The sequence below is a fragment of the Dipteris shenzhenensis genome, chromosome 32, assembly GCF_047967505.1.
Source record: "Dipteris shenzhenensis isolate YYH24624 ecotype China chromosome 32, Dip_SZ_1.0, whole genome shotgun sequence".
NCBI classification, from domain to species: domain Eukaryota; kingdom Viridiplantae; phylum Streptophyta; class Polypodiopsida; order Gleicheniales; family Dipteridaceae; genus Dipteris; species Dipteris shenzhenensis.
This window is the reverse complement of record NC_141627.1, coordinates 27,654,110-27,675,991: the sequence shown is the minus strand read 5'-3', so window position 1 is coordinate 27,675,991 and position 21,882 is coordinate 27,654,110. Positions and strand designations below refer to the sequence as shown.

General features: G+C 43.9%; 1 protein-coding gene across 1 annotated transcript in view; it reads right to left on the bottom strand.

The window, feature by feature from the left end:
* The window catches only part of VTC4 (Inositol monophosphatase family protein), a 63,741-nt gene that overhangs the window by 6,359 nt on the left and 35,500 nt on the right, over positions 1 to 21,882 (bottom strand). Inside the window, exons 8-10 of the mRNA XM_087370688.1 lie at positions 13,484 to 13,538; positions 13,298 to 13,341; positions 13,058 to 13,126 (exon numbers count right to left, since the gene is read on the bottom strand). Coding sequence (XP_087226814.1) covers positions 13,058 to 13,126; positions 13,298 to 13,341; positions 13,484 to 13,538 — 168 coding nt within the window. The remainder of the gene's footprint in view (positions 1 to 13,057; positions 13,127 to 13,297; positions 13,342 to 13,483; positions 13,539 to 21,882) is intronic.

Sequence of the window (21,882 nt, the reverse complement as noted above, 5' to 3'; positions counted from 1 at the left end):
ACCACAAGTAAAACCCCAAAGAAACCTGTAAAAAGAATGCTCCGAGCTTCAGCCTGCGTGGGATGCAAACAGGTCGCTCAGTGCTGAAGCAGACAGCTCCACCAATGCCTGGAAACAGCCCAAGATCTCAGCTCCCCCGAAACGAGTCGAACAGTCCCGAAGAGGGCCCTGAAACTGCCTAACCTGAAGCAAGGGAGGGGCGGGCAATCAGCAAGGGAGAGGGCCTGAAAGGCAGCCTGGCGCGGCCAGGACAGCAGGCTGAAGGGGGGGGCCGCGAAATTCAGGCTGGAGTGGGGGAGCGACCTGAGCAGGACGCTGCCTAGGGGGCCTGCGCGACCGAGGCAGCAGGGCGCAGGGCCAAAGGCCTGCGTGGCCGAAGCAACAGGGCGTAGGTGACCTGTGAGCTGGGCGCTGCCAAGGGGCCTGCGCGGCCAGGCAGCTAGGGAGCGAAGTGCTGCCAGGGGGCCTGCGCGGCCAGGCAGCTAGGGAGTGGGGGCTGCCAAGGGGCCTGCGCGGCCAGGCAGCTAGGGAGTAGGGGCTGGGCGGGCAGCAGCAGACAGGGAGCTCCTCCTACGAATTCTTACCAACCATTCATGTCTTATTGACACTGGCCATTCATAACAACAAATCCCAAATTGAACATACTCTTGTGATGCCAGAGTGCCTATTGTTTTGAGTTTCTCAAATTGCTATGGTTAACGATGTACATCTAGGATCCAAGGATTAAATTTCATAAAATTCGAATAAACACTTCAGCATGCTAGCTTGTGGAGACTTGCATATTCTAAGTGAGTTATTTGCTTATCAAAAAGAGCCATTTGCTCAAATGCAAAAGCATGTTCACGATGCTACAAGAGGGACCAATACAACAGACTCATGTGCACAAAGAGAACTCTGGAGTGATGCTCAAATAGACCCCCTGTAGGCAGCACACCGAAGATGGATGATGCAACAAAATTTCCCTAAGTACATGCTTCACACAACTTGTCCACCCTATCGACCTGGCTGGCCAACAAGTAGACCAAGTTTGGCTTTGGCCGCCAGCACATCTGACCTTTCACCCAGACCGAGTTTTGGCTGGTTGCTTGGCCCAAGGTTAGGCCTTTGGCTCGGCCTATGGTCAAGTCCGATGTGGGACCCCTCTACCCATGAAGGTACAGCATTGATCCGCAATATGCCGTCAGTTCCACACAAGAAGACAAAGAGATGCAACTATTGCAGGAAGGGAGGCCATGACATTTCAGAGTAGAAAGCACATTGCTTCGGAGAAAAAGCAGCAGCAGTAAGGACTTGCAGTTACAGATGCTCCTGCTGCTACAAGTGAGCACAGCCATGACATAGCAAATATTTCTCATGATGGGTGGGTATTTGTTGTCAAATACCACTACAATCTTTCTAAGCATAATGCAGCTTTAACTATAGCTGATTCAATGTCAGATTGGTACTTTGATGGTGGTGCTTCAAGCACATTACCAACTGCAAAAAGTTACTTCAATCTATGGAAGATGCACCTAAAGGGGGCATAGTTTATGTGCCAATAACGCATCTTATCTCGCAAGAGTGATTGGTCAAGTGGAAGTCACTTCAGTCTCAGGAGATACAGTTACTCTTTTGAAAGTTTTATATGTTCCAGGTATAAAGAAAGATCTGCTATAGAGTGATTTTTTATGCTTATAGTTGTGCAATGTATGACTTCAGGCATGATAAAGCATAGTCCTTACTAGAACACTTGATGTTTACGACAACTCGACTGTTATAGAGGCGAATGCAGCAACTGAATCTGTAATTTCTGATACACACCTAGGGCACAAAAGAGTTGACATCTCAACTATGGTATTCTAGTCAAAATGCATTCCATGGTACACCTTCCACATGCACAAACTTTCAGAACATGTCTGTGAGGGCTGCTTCCTAGGCAAATTGCATCAGTTCTCCTTTCCCAAGGATGGGACTACTGTAGCATCCACGAAGTTGCACTTGGTACATAGTGATGTATGCAGACCGATGCAAACAGCATCTCTTGGGGGGTACTCCCTATGAAACATGGACAAGACAGAACCTATGATTTCACATATGTGGGTATTTCAGTGTTTGGCACATGTTCCCACTTAGACGAGGCAGAAATTGGAGGACAAAGCAGTGAAGCGCATATTCATTGGTTACAACCCACAAAGGCTATAGATTGGATCAGCCTAGCACGAGGAAGGTTATTGTCAACACAGACGTTGTTTTTGTTGAACATGCCACTTGTCATGACATAAGTACCCAATAGTTCCCAAATGAGCATGCTAATCAATGGGATTAGTCAAGAGAAGAACGTTTGTTTAGATGGCTCTAGAATCTGAGTCATATGGAGTGAGATATGTAGGAAGAAGGCTATGTTAAGTTGTAGGTCAATTACCTAGGGGTGAAAAAGGGATTGAAAATAACTAAACTGTAGGGAGAGAGTTCAAGGAACCTTAGAAAACTCTAGTACCTAAAGTCTAAGGATTAACCTAGGTCTTAGGGAGAATCGAAAGGGCACACCTGAGGAGGTGTGGCCACTCATGTGGTCACATCCCATCTTCATGCATTCCACCTTAGTAACCAGCTTTGAAAGCACCTAGGATACGTCTTAAGTACGTAGATAGTGAGTCTAACTTAGGTATATATTAGGAATAGGGAAAGAAGTACCCAATTTAGAGGTCATGAGGGCGCTATTACAGCTTGAATGTTGTAGAAGGGCCTGGAAAATAGCCCTAGAGTCCATGATGATGAAAAAACTTGTTGAACCAAGATTTTCATTGTTTTGAAGAAAAGATTGTCAATGAAAAAAGTAAATCGACGGTCAACATTGGTTAGCTCCCAAGACGCAATATCTTGGTATAAAGTTCGATCAGGAAGATTGTAGGCTCATGGGTTGCTGAAGAACAACTTCAAAAAAGCAAGTTCTTCACATTGTTTGTCTTTGAATATGCTCAATGGTGAATAACCCTCAGAAGGAGCAATAGCAATGGTTTGATTTTCAAAATCAACAACTTGGTGTGTCAGTGTTTGGTGAATCGTCATCTGCAGTAGGACAACATTCCATGTTTTCAAGAAGATTTAGAGGAGAACCACATCTGGTATTAGAGTGGCAATGAGCCACTCATCGAATGGTAGAGACGGACGATTGAGAGAGGAGAGACATAGTTGCCAGCCGAAACGGAAACGGGAGAAATCGGGGAAACAGAGTTTCCTGTCCCCGTCGAAAGAAACGGCAATATGGTACAATTTATGTATAAATTTTTATTTTTTTATACACAATACAATTATCAATAGAGTGCGAATCATACATAATACAATTATCTATACTTGAAGCAATCATGCATGCTTCTATGATTCTTAATTCCTAAATGGATGGAGGGATGGAGAGGAGGCTGCCAGGCTACAGCTTGCAAGATGGAGAAGATGGAGAGCACGATGGAGAGGATGAAGGGAGAAGGATGGAGGGATGGAGACTTGAGAGGATGGAGAGCAGGATGGATGGATAGCAGTAGCGCACACGGCAAGAAACGGCGAAAATCAGAGCCAGGCGGCAAAAATTGCGTCAAAAGGAGCCTTTGGGGATTTAGGGGGAAAAGCATGTTTTAGGAAACGTTTCTTTTGGCGTTTCCATTTCGCTGTACCCATTTCCTGCCAAAAATGGCTTTTTTTGCAACTATCAAACATGTATTCGAGCTTTGTGGTGAGTTTAAGCGATAAATTGATAAATTGATCAAATTGGCTACAAGCTGAGCACCATGAGAATGTGCAAAGTTTCATTAACAAAGTATTTGAAGGGAGCTAGAGTCAAAGAAATCAAACATTGAGATTTAAGATGATACGGCAACATCGACATTTGCCAGCACAAGGGAGCACCTCAAAACTAAGAATCTTGTTGTGCTCTAAGTCTCTCATTTGAATTTCTGCAATTCGGTTAATTGTAATGGCATCCTAGGACAAGATGGACGGTAATAATAATGAAGACCATTTGAGTGCTCTTATTGAACCGTCTGTCAAGAGAAATACCTATACCAAAGGGGTCATGGTGGAACCCAAGAAGACTAAAACAGCCCAAGTGGCATACTCCCAAGAACATTCATGAGACGAGAGCTTTCTTAGGGATGTGCAGTTACTATAGGCATACTATAACCTTTGAGAGCTGAGATTCAAAGTGCTAAATTAAAAGTAAAGCACTTATGCACGTTACTGACAATTGTGCATGAATATCCCCAACATTTGGACAACCTACATTGGAGTATTAATATGGGAAAGACAAAAAGACAACAAGGACAACGATAAGGCATTAATGAGCTAAGTATTCTTGCCCTTCCATTTAATTATTATTTATTAAAAGGAGAGAATAAGATAAAATGAACCTAAGGGATAAATTTTGCATTAGAAGTTTGAAGATGAGTGGTAAGATGGCAAAGAAAAGAGAGAAGGTTTATAATAGAACTCTAGGACACTCTCATTGACTACATGTGCATGTAGTCCACTAACACTACCTATGATAGAAATTTGACTCTGTTTAGCTATTAGCTGAGGACAGAAAATTAAGAAAGAGGGATTGTCATGACATGCGTACCCAGTAATCCCCCAATGAGAATGCTAACCAATGGGATTAGTCAAGAGAAGAATGTTGGTTCAGATGGCGTATTGAGTGAGATAGGGAGAAAAGGTTATGTTAAGTTATAGGTCAATTACCTCGGGGTGAAAAAGGGATTAGAATAGTGAATACATCATACGCACGTAGATAGTGAGTCTAGCTTAGGTAAAGATTAGGAATAGACAAAGAAATACCTAGTTGTAGGAGGGCCTGGTAAATAGCCTAGAGTCCTAGTCAGATTTGCCTTTGCTGGACTGTAAAAAACAGCCTTCTGTAAATGCCTCAGATGTGTTTGATTCATTTCTGCCTGTCTTTCAGACTAATAGAGATTCAGATCAGAACTTTCAGGGTCGAGGAGTTATCATTATCCTCATGATGCCCATGTTTAGCCTGATTTGCTTCAGCTTGATGATCATGCTACAAACAGTTGTTGCAGAGGAGAGGGCGGTCATGAGACAACAAAAAACAGTCTCCAGGTGCTGTTGGATACCCTTAGGGACAGCAAACAGGCTCAACCATTGGCTACCAGCACTAAAGCTGCACAAAGACAAATAAATGGCAATTTTTTGGATGTCACTTTGATTGCCACAGCCTGCATTGAGGAACCTTTATGCCATATGGATGCTTTTGACAGCAGAGAGTGGATGGATGCTTTTAAAGATGAATCGATTCCATTCACAAGAATGGCACACGGCACCTGGCAGTTGTGTGACTTGCCTCCTAGCAAGTGTGCCCTTGGCACAAAGTGGGTTTACACGTTGAAGCGAAAAGCTGATGGCACCATCGACTGCTACAAGCATGTCCTGTTGCCAACTGCTATGCTCAATAGCAAGGCATTGACTTTGAGGAAACCTTTGCTCCCACATCACACATCACTACCATTCGGTGTGCCATTGCCACTGCATTTACAGGCATTTGGAGGTCCATCAACTTGACATCAAGACTGCCTTTCTTCATGGTGATTTGCTTGAGGATGTCTATGTCAGCCAACCTCTGGGTTTGAGGTTGAGAGCTTATACTGGGCCATCTACGGAGCAAATTGCAGCCTTCAAGGCTGATTTGCAGACATCTTTTGCAATGTCAAATAAGGGCCAGTTGCATTATTATCTTAGCATCCAATTTACTCAATTTGAGGGGGGCATTACGATAAGCCAATCTAAGCTCTTACATTGCCGTCAGTTCAATGATTGTAAGCCAATTCCAACACCTTTGGAGCCTGGCTTCCATTTCTCCTCAAAGGATGGGAATGATCCATTTGATGCCACTCTTTATCAGTAGGCTGTTGGCTGCCTAATTCCACTCAGCCTGATCTAGTTTCTCAGTTAAGTAGGTTCATGCACAAACCCAGTTCACTACATTGGTAGGCAGTGAAGCGTGTCTTCCGATACTTGAAAGGCACACAGCATTTGGGGATCCTATACAATGACAAAAATTCACTGGTTATGCATGCTTTTATGGACAGTGGCTGGGCTGGTTGTTACGACATGAGAGTGTCACATAGTGGCAATTGTTTCATGTATTTCTTGGTTCACCAAGAGGCAACCTACAATTAATTGTGAGGCTGAGTACAGAGCAGCCTTTAACTACTGTACAGTATGTCTGGCTCCACAAGCTACTCGCAAATCTTGATGCTAGCTAGACATCTTCTACTACCATATACACGTACAACCAGAGTACTCTGGCCATTGCGCGTAGTCTTGTGGTTCATGCGCATACAACGCACATAGAGGATCACTATCACTATGTTCGAGAGCAACTGCCAGCTAGAGACATACAGTTATCCTATGTTCCGATGTAGGATAACTTTGTAGATCTATTCATGAAGGCTGTACACGACCTGAGTTTGAAGCTTTTCAAAAAGTTTAACACTTGGTACCTTTTGTTACGTGATTTTGCTTTCTCTATACTATCATAGGTTGCTATATCCATCACGGATGAAAATAAGCAACCATGATTTAGTTTCCCAGTATTCTTGAGATGTTTCCAAGATACTTCATCCATACCATGGAGGGGGGTTTGTTGCCACTTCAGTCCTGGTATGGCCTTGTAGGCGAGTCAGGACACTTGGTGCTCTTGAGACTCCTAAGACATTTGGGGAGGACACTTAGTCCACCTGGGACATCTAGGGTGTACTTGGACCTATATGGCCACTCACTTGTCCTTTCACTCTATCCATTTGCAAGTACACTCCATTGCTTCCCAGCTCCATTGTATTCCACATTTCCTTCCATTTTACTTCATCTAAACAACGCCTATGGTCAAACCTTCCCCAACTGGCAAGGAACGTCCATTGCTCAATGTCCCATAGATCAACCAAGGTAGATGAAGAACTCAAGACTCTTGCTCCCAAGTGTCTATTATACCATGATGTCACTAGACCAAAATGTTATAAGATGACCGTCTCAAAAAATGATCCAAAAACATTGGTAGGGCATGTCCTTGCTGAATGTCCACTCGGTTTACCAGCGCACATGAAGAACTCAAAACTCTGGCTCGCAAGTGCAAGTGTCTCCATGGATTTTGGTCCATTGTCCATGATGTCGTTAGAACAAGATGGTATAGGACGCTGAGCCTTCCTGTTCCTTAGGCATGAGATGGAAGATCATTTCATTGTGTGTGCCAATATCATTGTCCAAAGGTCCTGCCCAAAGCTGGATAGGCTCCCTATGCTAAGCCTTGCTCCCGAAGTTGGTATAGGCTTAAATGAGTTGTCCTAATTCTAACTACTACCTAGGGCAAATTTTTTGGAAGTCCTTGTATATTCCTTATATACCTTTCTAGTATTATCTTCTCCTTTGCTTACATATCCTCTACACTTGAAGCTCCTAATCCAAGAGCATGTAAACAAGAAGAGTCGTGTTTGCAAGAGGATTCTTCTCTCTTCCTCCTTTCATCTACTGTTACGAAATTGTATTTCCGGTATTTCTTGCTATGGAAATTATTTTATTTTAGTCAAGTGTAACTATGGCAAAGTATTCCATAGAAGCGCACCAGACGCGGCAGGGGTCCTAGTGGATGCTTTGTGGGGTTTAGTTGGGGACGCCTAACTACCTGTGTTTTTGCCAAGCTAGATGGTTAGTATTGTGGGTGATTCCATGTTAATACTAATGTCTCTAGTGTTACTGTTGTTATTGCCATTGGTCGCAAGGTGTATATTTTGATGTATGTATATCAAGCGTATAATTTGGTTGGGATTAGTTGGTGTGATGATTCATCAATTGATTGTAGCAACTAACACAATTGGCGGCTTGAGTCAGATGATGAGTTGGATAACGAGGAACGGAGATGGTAAAGGTGATTTGGATTGATTGAAGTATCTAATGGCTAGCAAAGGCCATGGGTCATATTGTAAAGTAATGAATTTTAAGCCGTGGGCTAATTTATTTTATTAATTGTGGATGAGGGCATATTAAGCCTTGTGACATTTTAAGCTCGTGGAGCTATGTTGAGCAATCCCTCTCTAACTATGGGCAAGGGATTCTTTTGGATGTACTATTATTGGCTCTTTGCTTTTTGGAATTACAATTATAAATACTCTAGATAGGAAGCAAAAGCCACCATCTAGGGGGGGCAGATTGGACCCCATGCAGTGTCGCTCTCTCTTTCTTTTCTCTCCTCCAATTGTTTCCTTGTTCTTGGTTTCTATGCTTTTGATAAATCATGAATTTGTGATAATGTCTAATTCCAATTTTCATAACAATGGTATCAGAGCTTGGCTACACTCTAGCCTGATAGCGGGAGGCAAGTGACATGATTTTCTCCAATATGAAGCTACAGTCGTTCTCATAATGTTCTTCATGATCGTTTCGACTACTTGATCGCTAGGTTTTGAGTTTGTATGCAAAAGTTACCAAAGATTCTTCGAAAATTGACGCTACAATTGTGATTAACAAAAACGGCCCACGTTGGCTTGTTCAAAGGGTATGCGCCGGTTCTTTTGAGTGGTTGGATCAATATATTCCGACTTCATGTAAGGAATTTATGGTTGTTTCTTTTCACTGCTTACAATCAATGAATTGGTAGAAGTAGTCTTTGGATAGGAAGATGAACAGCCATGACCAGAGATGACTTGACCTTAGGGCATGGGGATAGTAAAGATTTATATTCTTAAAGAATTAATTATATTTAAAGTAATAGTAGCATCATGTGATTTCAAGAATGGAAGTCGTATGAAAATCACAACACGAATGTCGCTCTCCTAAGCGAAAGACCATGGCTATTTAATTTGGAAGAAATCAATAGGACTAAATTAAGAATCGAGAGCTACAATTAAAACAAGGACAAATAGATGCACAATATGCATGTTATTTCTTCCATAACAATCGGCAATTTCTCTTGTCAGCTTAGTAGACACAATCAAGCATACAAGCATTGTGACGAGATAATCAAGGCATCTCTAGATACATCTTTTATCCTTCTTCTTTGCTTTTACATACCTTGATGAATCCAGGAACATTCCCAAACTCATCCTCTAAAAACACAACATAGTGCAGTTTCAATCTCACAAGAGTCACTCATAAGATTGAAAACCATAAACTCCATCACGCATAGCAGGGACTAGCTACTATGACATCCCCACTGACGTCATCAGCGCCCAACAGTGGGTGTAGACCATAGTATAAAAGTATGCTCTCACACATACAAATCCACACACCCACACATACTTGAGCATCCATTTATACAAAGTCTTTGTACTGAGTTTATGTCAGCACTCCGGAGGTGAAGGGCAAACTCAGCCATGACGAAGGCTAGCACTAAAGGAGAAGGCTAATCAAAAAGTAGTCCAAATCTCTTCATTCAAGCTACAACTGCTTGTGAAGTCTAAACAATTTCATTTTAGTCTCTCCCAACCGAGCATCTAAATGGCTTTACTTAATGGCTTTTCTTAAGTTGCATATGATGAGGTCACTATGAAAGAGAGGCTCTGCAAGGAAACTCTTTTGAACCACAAAGTTATTAGACCGACGATTGAACAGGAAGCAAAAGAAAGTTGATTGGGGCTCAACCAAACACGTAGAGATTTGGAAGGACAAAGGAGATACGTATCTATTCCCATCTTTTTATTTTTCCATATTTTCATTTTTCCTATTCTCATAGAGGTACTCATATAGAGACAAGAAATAATGGTATGGCGACGGAGGGAAATAATTGAATCTGAAGAAGAGTGACAAATCATATTAAAATAGCATGAAAAAGAGAATAAAATATGATAGCCTATATAAGATCTAGGATAATCTAGATAAGCTAAGAGTTTTTTATGATTAAATAAGCATGATTATGTGCATTGATGATAAGGATGAGAAGATATATATCATAAGAAATACAATTTAAAGGGCTTGTATCCTCATAGCTTGCTTAAGTAGATGCCAATCCTAGCTTAATTGTAGATAACAAAACTATTATTGTGTGATACATATGGTATGCTTCAATAAAGTGTTCTGCTAAAGTGAACTAAATTAGAGAAAATTAAAGTGATCATGTCTAATTCCATTTTTCGTAACATCTACCCACCTCATCTCCTTGCAATCTCTAGAGTAGTGCATTGCCTTTGTCACAATAACATGCCTTTCTTTTTCTTCTTCTTACATCATCATTGTCATAAAATCTTGAAGTGTCTGAAGCCATTGTCTTGCTACTTGTTTGGTTTGCAACTCTTGGCCATCCATTTGTCATATGACTCGCCCTTTAGCTAGGCGTTAAAAGAATTCCTCTTGATCTCATCATCCTCCCTATTGTAGATCTTCATGCACATCTCCCCCTACAAAATATCCACCCCACCTCCTCCAATCTAAGTGCACTAGTTCACTGCCTATTGTAAATCTACGTGCACATCTCCTCCTACGACAATATTCCACCCTACCTCCTCCAATCTACGTGGACTAGGCCACTGCTCTATCATAAGTTCTCTCACAAAACACTAATAAGCCCCATCAATGTAAGAGCCTTCATATCAAATACCTCACCAATAGGTCTCCTTTAATTTTGTTATGAAATCTTGTAGGCCTTGTATTCTCCCCTCATTAGTTGGTTTTGAAGATTCGAGATCCTTGTTGCGTTGATGGTCCCTTGTGGATCCTTGAAGATCATCCAAGCCCCATGATGCATGATAAAAGCCATCTCAATCAATGTTACCTATGGCTTCCATCATGATCATATCATCATTGGCGTCTTTTTGTTTCTAACGCCACTCGACTCATCTAGACCACCATTGTCATGGTTCTTTCACAATATCCAACAAACCAATAAGCATTTTCATTTAATCTTCCATAAGGGATAGTTTATGCTTTCCAATCTCCCTTCCTTGAAGTTTGGATATAGGAAGTACTTTTGCTTGCCATTGACACTATTATTCCAGACAAGCTGCCCAAAATAGCCCAAAACACAGCTGGAAAACCACAAGACGTGAAACACTAGAGCCCTGAGATGCCAAGCATGCAGCAAAAAAATGACTCTCTGAATGTGTGAGTAAATGTCATAGATGACTTGGCTCCAAACTGAGTCCAAAAACAGCAGCAGACACACAGTAAAAGTCCATTAAGAAAACCAGCACCAATCCTGACCATCATGACCATGAACCATCCCTCAAGAAGGAGGGGAGCTTCAGCTTGTCCAAAAGGCTGGAAAGAAATGGGAAAGCAAGAAAGCTTGCAAAAGAGGAGAGTGAGAACAGGGATGCCAGTGGAATGCAGCAGTTCCAGCGGTTCCCAAATGCTTCCCTCAGTCCTTTAATGACTTGTTAAAGATCCTAGCAGAGTCAAATTGCTGTCCATATGTCCCAAATAAGCGAACTCTCAATGAAACCAAATGCTCTAACAAGTAACATCAAGTGAAGGCATGCATTACAGCACAAGTGGCAGGGCAGTGTCATTGAAATGACCACATGTTGCAAGCTTTGTTTAACATTAGCAAAGATTTAAGAACCAACTGTTTCTTCGGTATCATGGATGCGAGTGTAAGGGGCACCAAAAAAATAGTCGATCCTGCAAGATCTAACCTCACAATAGGTGAGTCCTCTTAGCATGAAGATCAGTATGTCCCTCAATGAACGATAAAGCAAAACTTTTAATCAGGCTGTCTTAAAATAGCTCTCATACCATGTCTGATATGACCAAGAAGAGCTGTATGTGTTGAGTACAGAGTGTGTGCAAGATGCCACAAGAGAGATCAACACAAAAGATCACATGCACTAGAGAGAATGCAAGACAGATGCCTGAATAGACTCTATCTAACAACACGCCCAAGGTGGCTCAATGCATAAAAATCTCAAGTACCACTCATGCCTTCAATATATGGGGGATAAGGCACGCACTTATAGATCCCCAGGGTGTGTTCTTTACAGCCCAAAGGCTGTGAACCCCCCCCCCGGTTTCGCCAACCTAAATTTCTAATAGCCCAACCAAGGGCAGCCTTGGGAAGCATTCGACCTGCCGTATATTGAAATCTCTCATACATATGGACAGAGTGTCACAGGCATGCTATAGGAAAGGCATATAATAATTTCCAGCTATTCACAATGTGCATGCATTAGCTAGGCAGATTAACAATTCTTGAAGACTGCTCCATGTATGCTGGGACCCATTGGTGAAGAGATCCCTCTTAACAATTTGTAGGTCAGTGGTGAGAAAATGAATTTGTTGCTTGTTTACAAATGAAACAAAAACTAATGATATGTAACGTTTTGGCATGTCTCCACTTTCTCTTGCAAAAAAGCTCGTTATTTCTTTAACTGAGTGTTCATACAGGCAGTCTAGAACCGGGACTCCATAACACCCCCTTTCTGCTGTGCGAAGTTCATGCCTTGAGGCCAAAGTTGCAGCTAAGTATTGTCTGGGCTCAAGATGTGTCCTCATAGATCTGTTGGAAATTAACGATTGGTGAGGTCACCGTTTTCAGGCTGATCCAATTCTCTGTAAGATTGATGTGACAAGCGTCATCCACGCTGGCAGGGGCACAAAGCCCATGCAGGATATTTTCCATGTTCCCAGTACAGCTAAAAGTTCCTCTTCTCATGATGGCTCTGCTGACTTGGCAGGAGAGATCATCTCTAGTATCAGTCTTTGGCAGATTAGATGTCCAAGATGTGAACAGGTAATGGAAAGAAACCATCCCATACTCAGCTGCTTGGGTCAGGACCAATGGACAACTAGGATCTAGATACACTGGAGCCCCTCAAACAGAACAAAATGGGTACATTTCCTTCCTTAAATCTGGTACAAAATTTTAAGTCTGCTGCCTGCTGTGCGTTTTCTTCCAGCATCTTACAAAAAAACCATTGTGTGAAGCCTCAATGCCAGAATCAATTTTATTCTGGTATTTATAGCCCATTCTCTGAGAATTTGCCTAGAAGGCTTACTGAATTCAAATCAGAATATGCACTAGTGATTTTCTAACAATGTCTAGAAAAACATTTCAGTTTACAAAACAAACATCATCCATGAGTAGCCTCACCTTGTAAAGAAGTCTATTGATTCTGTTGGTAGTAGCATCAACTGTTGCTTTATCCCGCCTTGTTCCCACCTACAACAGATAGGTGAAAAATGTGACCAAGATGCTTTTGAAGGGAATGCTTCTGAAGGGATAGCAAACATCATAAATTGATTACCATTGATTTAAAAGCAAGTTAAAGGTCCCATAATAATGGAAAGCTTGCTGCATTGAAACAACTCTCCAAGTTCTCTGCCATCTTACCTCTGAAGCTAGGAGTGCCTTGCCAATCTCTTTCTGTGAGGAAACTAATTTCAAAGAAAACCATCCAATCAGAAGAAAAGTTCAGTAATCTGAACCAGAGGTAGTCTTTCCTTTAAAACAGCATGCCTAACAAAACGTTCATAAAACAACAAATAAGGCAACTCTTTTTCATAGAGAATGTTGCACCTGATATTGGCTTCCCATTCAAAAACGCTCCTCCACCTTCAACAGCGGTGAAAAGCTGCCAAGAAAGGAGAAAGGCTATGTAAGACATGACATTCAAATCTGTTAACTTGACAAATGCAATACATGGCTTAGTTTTCAAGAGTAATTATGTACTAGATTCCCTGGCATTATTATATGTTACAGCTTGGTAAATGCCAACAAAAGGCTTTCCTACAAATGCTGTAGCAGCGGCTGCAGATGACAGAAGGCTGCAGCAGCATATGCTCCAGGTGGTGTAGAGGCTGTAGATAGAGGCAGGTGTGCATGGCAGTGCTGCAGGACTGCAGCAGCAAGGTGTGAGCCTATTTATAGGCCTGGAGTAGGTCCTGCTGCTAGGTCAGGTGTTTATAGACCAAGGTCTGCCCGGTCTGGTCATTGGAGTTTACTGACCAGGGTCAGCCCGGCGAGGGCAGGTTACTGCCTATGTAAGGGAGAGCATTCCGCCCGTATTTCTTATCTCACTGAAGCCCTTCCTAGAAGGCACGCAGGAGCCGAAATAGGGCGTCTTCTTTGGCTTACATGCTGTCAGCATTTAGCCCTGGTATGGCCTTGTAGGCTAGTTACGACATTTAGTCCTAGTCCTAGTCAACCTATGCCATATATTGGCCACTCTTGTACTTTCTTCAGTATCCATTTGCAAGTACACTTTGTTTCCTCTGCTGTTGTTTGATTCGTTGCATTCCATCTCCATTCCATTGCTCCCGCACCCAACAGTGGTTTCAGAGTAGTTTGTACGGGATCCATCCTCTCCCCTTGTCTTACACCTACAGCTCAACTTGCTGGAACTCATCGCTAGTTACTTGCTAGAGCATTGTCTGCTGACAGCAGTCCCATGACCCCAGCCCACAGCCACATGTACCATACAATACCTGCTCGATGTTAAGGCAAACCACAGCTGCCTGTCCCACAACACTCCCAATGAAGCCCAGATCTGCTGAGAGATGAATATCACTTCGTAGCTACGCTCAGCCTCTCTCTATAAAATCCACAATGTCATAAAACTTTGGACGCATGAAATCTTAAGCAAATCTCAGCGAATCCCCTTAATCATTCTCCTGCGCTCTTTCTCATACAATCTCTCTCTCTGGAGGAAATTCCAAGGATTTCTGGAGGAATTTCCTAGAACGCTGATCCCCCTCCCCCCTCACAGACACTTCCCTTTGGCACTCCTACGCACGTACACTCTATGATATCCCTGATCAGCCTCCTCCCGACCTCTCAGCCACCCCCCGCCCCACTTCTTGCACCCTCTTCACAACCCAGGGAGTCACCCACACAGCGCTTAAGCTTCACAACGGCCGAGAGCTAAGGATCATGAGGGCCTATGCACAGAGTTTGTTGCCTATGGCATCAAAACTCTAGCCCCCATCCTGGCAACGCTGTTCAATGAAGCTGTCTGCCACGGGTTCCCTAGAGCCTGGACCCTGAACACTATCACACCCATCCACAAAGCAGGAGATCCCATGGATCCAGGGAATTACACGACCATCATGATTGGACATGTTATGTCCAAGATCTATGCATCAGTGTTAGATGGCGAGGTCAGTGCTCGCGCAGAGATACAAGGGCTCAGGGCATTTGGACGGATCACTCGACTTACGATCACATATTTACACTTAGAGGGATCATTGAGGAGGCCAGACACAGGAGACAGAGAGTATATTGTTGCTTTGTGGATTTCCGCAAGGCATTCGACACCGTTCCCCGCGCCCAACTCGTCAGACCGCTGCAGGAGTTAGGCTACGACTCGGAGGTTATCTGGGCAGTAGTAGCTCTCTATGAGCGGGTGACGGGCCAAGTCAGGATTGGCATCAGTTGGACCCCAGAGATCACGAGCACTATCGGAGTCAAACAAGGATGTCCCTTGTCACCGACTCTATTTGGCCTCTACATCGACGAGCTCGAGACCACCATCAGGACACTCGGAGGTGCAGGCTGCTCTCTTGCGGAGGCTGTCATCCAGATTCTCCTATACCCAAACGATGTAGTACTACTATCCTCTTCTGCTACCGGTCTTCAGCGACACCTGGATGGACTTCAGGTCTTCTGTGATACACATGACTTGAAGGTCAACCTTGGGAAAACCAAGGTGATGATCTTCAGCACCTCCAGACCTGCTATGCACCGAGAGCAGTTCCTCTTCGCCGGCGACCCTGTTGAGATAGTTGACTCTTACACATACTTGGGCGTTGTCTTCTTAGGCCTGATCTTCACGATGCGCCCGGCCATGCAGGCCAGGATCAGCCGGGGCTACGCCGCTCTTGCCGACAATGCTACCACTCCCACTTCCAGGACCCGCAGACCAAGTCTCTCCTTTTTTATTCTTTGGTCCGCCCAGCAGGCATGTACGGTAGCCCGTGGTGGGGAGCCGACCTTTCAGACACAGAGTGGGCTCGAGTCGAGCGCCTACAGATATTGATGTTTGCTCGGATGATCCGCAGCAAACCATCGGTACCACACCATATCATTCTAGCAGAGTTCGGCGCCTCACCCCTACAGCTCGATGCGGCTTTCTAGGCTATCACTTATCTACACAGAGTCAGGGATTTCAGCTCCTCCTCTGACGGTCACCTCCGCCTACCTTGGCTAGCCCTATCCTCCTCTATGGCCTTATCCGTTGATGGGGACCAGCGATGCTGGTATAGCCGTCTTTCCAGTTGGTTCACCCGACTGGGCCTCGACTTAGACCGGTTGCCTCCTTTTCAGTACAGCCTCGACGCTCCACCATCTCCCCTCTCCCCCACTGACCAGGAGGTCAACCGGCTCATTTGAGCAGATCTGCTCCAGCTCCACACCTAGCGAACATGGTTTCTTCACCCCGATCTTCCTGTGAAGCTCGACTTCTACCGCCGACACTGCCTCCAGATCTCACAAGAGGGCTTCATCACACCTCCGGGTTACACACAGCTTCATCTACCACATGCGCTCCGGATCTCCCTCGGTCAGTTTAGGGTTTCGTCACACCGATTACGGATTGAGAGCGGACGCGCAGAGGGCATCCCACGAGAGGGCCGCCTTTGCCCACTTTGCGACTTGCAGGAGATCGAGTCGGAGGAGCACTTTGCTTTCAGATGTCCTATCTATTATGCCATTCGAGGCCGGTACCACTGCCTCTTCCACGACGGATTCGGCCCCCTCCCACACATGCTGCAGTTCCCGGATCGGCGATGCCTAGCCGCTTTCTTACATGAGATGACTCGCCACCGAGATACCTCTCTCCGAGCACGGCGACACGTGCAGCACACACAGCGTGAGGACACCCAGCGGCCCATCACTGATTTCTTCCAGTCACAGGATACCTCTCCTCAGTCTAGCCGACGACGCGGACGTGAGCGAGAGCCAGAGCCACGAAAGCTGCGCCAGCGGACAGACTCACACATCCGGGTCCATGACATCTCGTCTCTGCCCTCTGCCCGCCCCCCCAGGGTTACCGTTGCCCTCATCCACAGGGCCACCCGCCGCCCCCCACGACCGAGCTCGTCTACGAGCTCGTCTAGGCCGCGTGACATCAGAGGCCAATCATCCATCGCAGGGTTTTTTCCGGCCTCCCATTTGACGGCCCCTCTATGATTGGTCTCTGACGATCACCACCTACACATATATATTGTATCTCCCCCCTCTGCCCCATTTTTTGGTGCCCCCCCCTTCCTTCTTTTCTGTATCATCTGGAGGTAGACACATATTTTTTTGTATCAGGACTAGACACACCGTCCTTCATAACCTCTTTTGTTGTAGAAACGGTTGGTGGCCTGTTTTGAGACCGCCACCGTGATGCTCATTGTATCAGTTATCTTTAGTCTCATAGACCTTCACGGTCTCCCGAAGACTTGAATAAACTTTCTTTCTTTCTTTCTTTCTCTCTCTCTCTCTCTCTCTCTCTCTCTCTCTCTCTCTCTTCTCACTCGCAAACTCACTAGGGACCAGGACAACAGTCGGGCTGGACCCCCCGAAGGTTTTTATTGCTTGATATAAATTCAGAGTACAAGATCAGTTCAGCGTTTTTGCTGTCACAGAAATTCAAACGTGAATCATTTTACAAAGGAGCTTTCAAGCTCATTCTTTTGGCAATAGCCATTATCATCATTCTAACTAGATCTTAACTAGATTCTAGTTACATGCCTCAAAGGGAAAAGCTTTGGAGTCTCCTTAGCACTTGGTCACACGGGTGACCTCCTGAATGCTCCATATGGCTTGGGCGTTTAACCCCTCTTAGTACCTCCAACAATTAATTAAAGCGCACATAGCCATGGCACCCATTAATCGTTAGCTCTTTTGCATGCCAATAAATTCTAGACTAATACTAGTCTCTGTGGGCGTCCCCACAAAGCAAAACATGTGCACATAACATAAAACAATTTCTCTAGTCGACCGAGGTCGGTCAACCCTCTTGCTCATAATTGGAAGGCTTGACTAACAGTCGAAGCGCTTTAATTGTAGTCAAGTCTCTCTAACCAAAGTTGGCACATGTTGGTTAACCGTAGTTAACCCTCTTGGCGTAAGCCAAGTCTCGTTGACTGAAATCAACACTCTCTCACTGAAGTCAGCATTGTGGTTCTTTCGTTAACCGTAGTTAAGTCTTCCTAGCCGAGGTTAGGCTTACTTAAACGGAGTTAAGTATCTTTGACCGTAGTCAACACTTTAACCAATAAGAGAACTTTTTGAAAATAATTAAATAAATGAAAGACTTTTTAATTATGATCAAATAAATGGTCAACTAGAACTTTGACTTGGGAGTATTTACAACTTGGTGCAATGGTAGGTACCTTTCCCAGTCTGAATTTTGGTCAGCCACGTAGCATTTCAATAAATCCAACACTGTTGAATTCACTAATTCGCTTTGACCTTCTGTCTGAGGATGGAAAGAAGAAGAAAAATTCACATTCATCCCCGTATTATAAAAAAGGGCTCTCCAGAATAGACTGATCATTTTGGAATCTCAGTCACTGACAAAGGACTTAGGCATACCATGGTGCTTAAAGATAGATGTGTGCTATGAAAACCTTAGCCATATGATCTGTTTTTATAGTTTTGCGTACTAGAATGAAATGAGCTTGCTTGTTGAATCTATCGATGATCTTGGAACATGAAAAATAAAGTCCATTGCAATACTTTCCCATGGTGCCTGGGGTACGGGAAGAGACATAAGTAGGCCAGGTGCCCTCTGCCTCTAATATTTGACCTTCTGACAAGAGAGGCATTCTATACCAAACTGATGATTATCTTTTTGCATCGTGGGCCAATAGAAATACCTCTGTAAATCCTGAGTGATATAGCTGCCATTCCTCTATGGCCAGCATATGGAGGTGCATGGCATTCCTCCAAAATCTTTTGCCTCATCTCTTGGGTGATGCATAAGCAGTCATCTTTCATTAGATACCCATCTTTCAGGGAATAGTGACTGGTGGACTGCTCCTCTTTCACTTGCTGCAAAATCTCACCAAAATTTGCATCATTGGCATATTGCTCTCTCATGTCTTCCAGATCCCTATGATAGCCACTAGTTACATTGTCACCTGGGGTCTTCAAGACAAAGCATCTGCAATTTGTTCTGAGCTCACGGAGTATGGACAATCTGAAAATGATACATTGACAGCATATTTGCCCATTTCATGTGCTAAGTCAAGAAATATCTCAGACTTTGGTGATCAGTCTTTACTATAAAGTCTGCTCCCAAAAGATAATGCTTCCATGTATGGAGGGCATGAATCACAGCCAACAACTCTTTCTGGTAGATTCCCAAATATCTCTCAGCATCTCAAAGTCTCCGACTTTCATAGGCCACTACATGACCATTCTGGTGCAATGCAGCCCCAACACTCGCTCCACAAGCATCACAATCCACATCAAAAGGCTGATACAAATCAAGAACTATCAAATTGGCTCTGTGGTCAGCTTCTCTTTCAGTGTAGTGAATGCTTTCTTCTGTGGAGTACCCCATCTGAAAGCTGCATTTTTCTTGGTTAGGTCGTGAAGCTGAGCGGCTATATCTGCAAAATGTCTGATAAATCTTCTATAGTATGAACACAGGCCTAGGAAACTACGAACTTCAAAAACAGTTTTCAACTATGGCCATTCCTGAATGGCTTGAATCTTTGCCAGATCCATCCGTATCCCATCTTTTGATATTATATGCCCCAAATAGTGGATCTCTTCAAGAAAGAATTCACTTTTCTTACTGTTTGCATAGAGCTAGTGATTTTGCAGCTCTTGGAAAACAGTAGCAAGATGCTCTTTATGCTCTTCTTTGGACTTTGATGAGAACACAATGATGTCATCGAAGAAAGTACCTATGAACTATCTATAAGGGCGGAAGATACGATCCATCATCTTGTTAAAGGTAGCCGGGGCATTTGTTAACCCGAAAGGCATCACTAGGTACTCATATAGTCCAAAAGTAGTGCAAAACGTTGTCTTGTGCACATCCTGTGGCTGTATCCTGACTTGGTTATGACGACTCTTTAAGTCTATCTTACTGAAAACTGAAGCTCCATTAAGTTGGTCCAGCACAACATCGATGCACGGAATTGGGAATCTATTCTTGATGGTCATCTTGTTTAGTGCACGATAGTCTACGCACATACGAAATGAACCATATTTCTTATGTACAAGAAGTACAGGGGAACAAAATGGAGAGGAGCTTGCCTGAATCGGCAATTTGGACAACAAGTCCTGCACTTGGGCCATGATTTCTTCTCACTGAGTTGCACTAACTTTGTATAGGGGCCTCACTGCCAAGAATAAGCTCTATGCCATGGTCTTCAGGTCTCTTAGGGTGTAACTCCCCTGGTAAAGAATCAGAAAAACAATCTTTAAAATTTACAAGAAACTGAAATTTATCTTTATCTGCCTCATTCATTTCAGCATGCATTTCAAAATCTCTTTCTTTTGTAAAAACCATACACGCTGAAACTGCATACTTTATTGCTTTTCCGATTGAAACATTAGATACAATGGGGATGGTCTCCCCTTTGTTCCTAGCAACAACACATTGTCTTTTACCCCTATGAACAAACTCAAGCACTCTTTCGCGAAGGGTTAGCTTCATTGCCTTGCGATGAAACCAAGGCATTCCCAAAACTACATCATGATGTTTAAGTGGGGAAATGAAGAAATCCTCCTGATCAACATAGTTCTATACATGAAGACAAAGCTTCCCTATCAAGGGAATAACTGGCATAGGGTCCCCGCAGAACATCTAGTTAGCATATCAAGGGCCCTGCCCAACTCTTATGTCTTTATCCCCAGCCTCAGGGCTAAATCTTCTGATATAAAATTGTCTGTAGCTCCTGGATCAAACAATACGGGCGCTTGGTGGTCTCTTATCTTGCCCCAAGAAAGCAACAATTCTCTTTCCTCTGGATTTGTCACTCTGCCCAAAATATCCAGAATCCCTCCTGCCATTGGATTTTGTTGTCCTGGTGGCCTTCTTTGCTCCTTAGAACCCGAAGGTTTCTCAGGGCACTGGGCAGCCACATGCCCTTCTTCTCCACACCTGAAACATTTCCCCTCCTCACGGAAAATGGCTATCTGCTCAAGGGAAAACTCAGGTTTACCTTTGAAGGCTTTCAGTGCTTGGTTCCCCCTCGGCTTCTCAGGCTGAAATTCCCTCTTTTGAGCCTTAGGAAACTCCTTTTTCTTAGACTGAGTGTGGCTGGCTTTATCTTAACTGTTGTCCTGGCAAAAAGAGAAGGCACTGCGGTGGGATCCTGCATGTGCATTAAGCTTTGCCACAGTGGTTGCATGCATGATGTCTTGTATGCCCTTATGTTGTTGGGTATTAACCACAGCCTGTATCTTTGGAGTGAGACCAGACCTATGCTTTCTTGCCTGGGTCTTCTTTGAGACCTTCTTGAAGGCAGTAATCTGCAAGTACGCATCCCAAAATTTCTGATTATAGGCCTATATTGTATCTCCTGCGTCCATATGCAAACTGTCCCAAGCAAGAAGGACATGGTCTGTGAACTGCTTGGGCATGAACTGTTTGTAAAAAACTTTATTGAAGCCCTTCCACTTGTTTGAAGCAGTACCGGTCATAGTCTATGTGCTCTACCATGCGCTAGCTATTGTTGTCAGGTGTAAACTAACCATGCGCAGCTTGGAGGACTCAAAACAATTCTCCGTGTTAGAAGCCGCATCAAATTGCCTAATGGTACTTGTACCTTGTACTCCTTTGTTTTTTATTATCCAACTTTGACATGATGGCTAAGGCGTTTATCATCGACTCTTTTGCTACCTGCACTCTCTCTCCTACTCGATCCTACAGTGGTATTAGAGCTGGGGCTTGACTCGTCTTCCTACTTCCGGTCTTCCTACTGCAACTATCCGAATTTCTTCCGTACATCTGCCCGTACATTTGACGC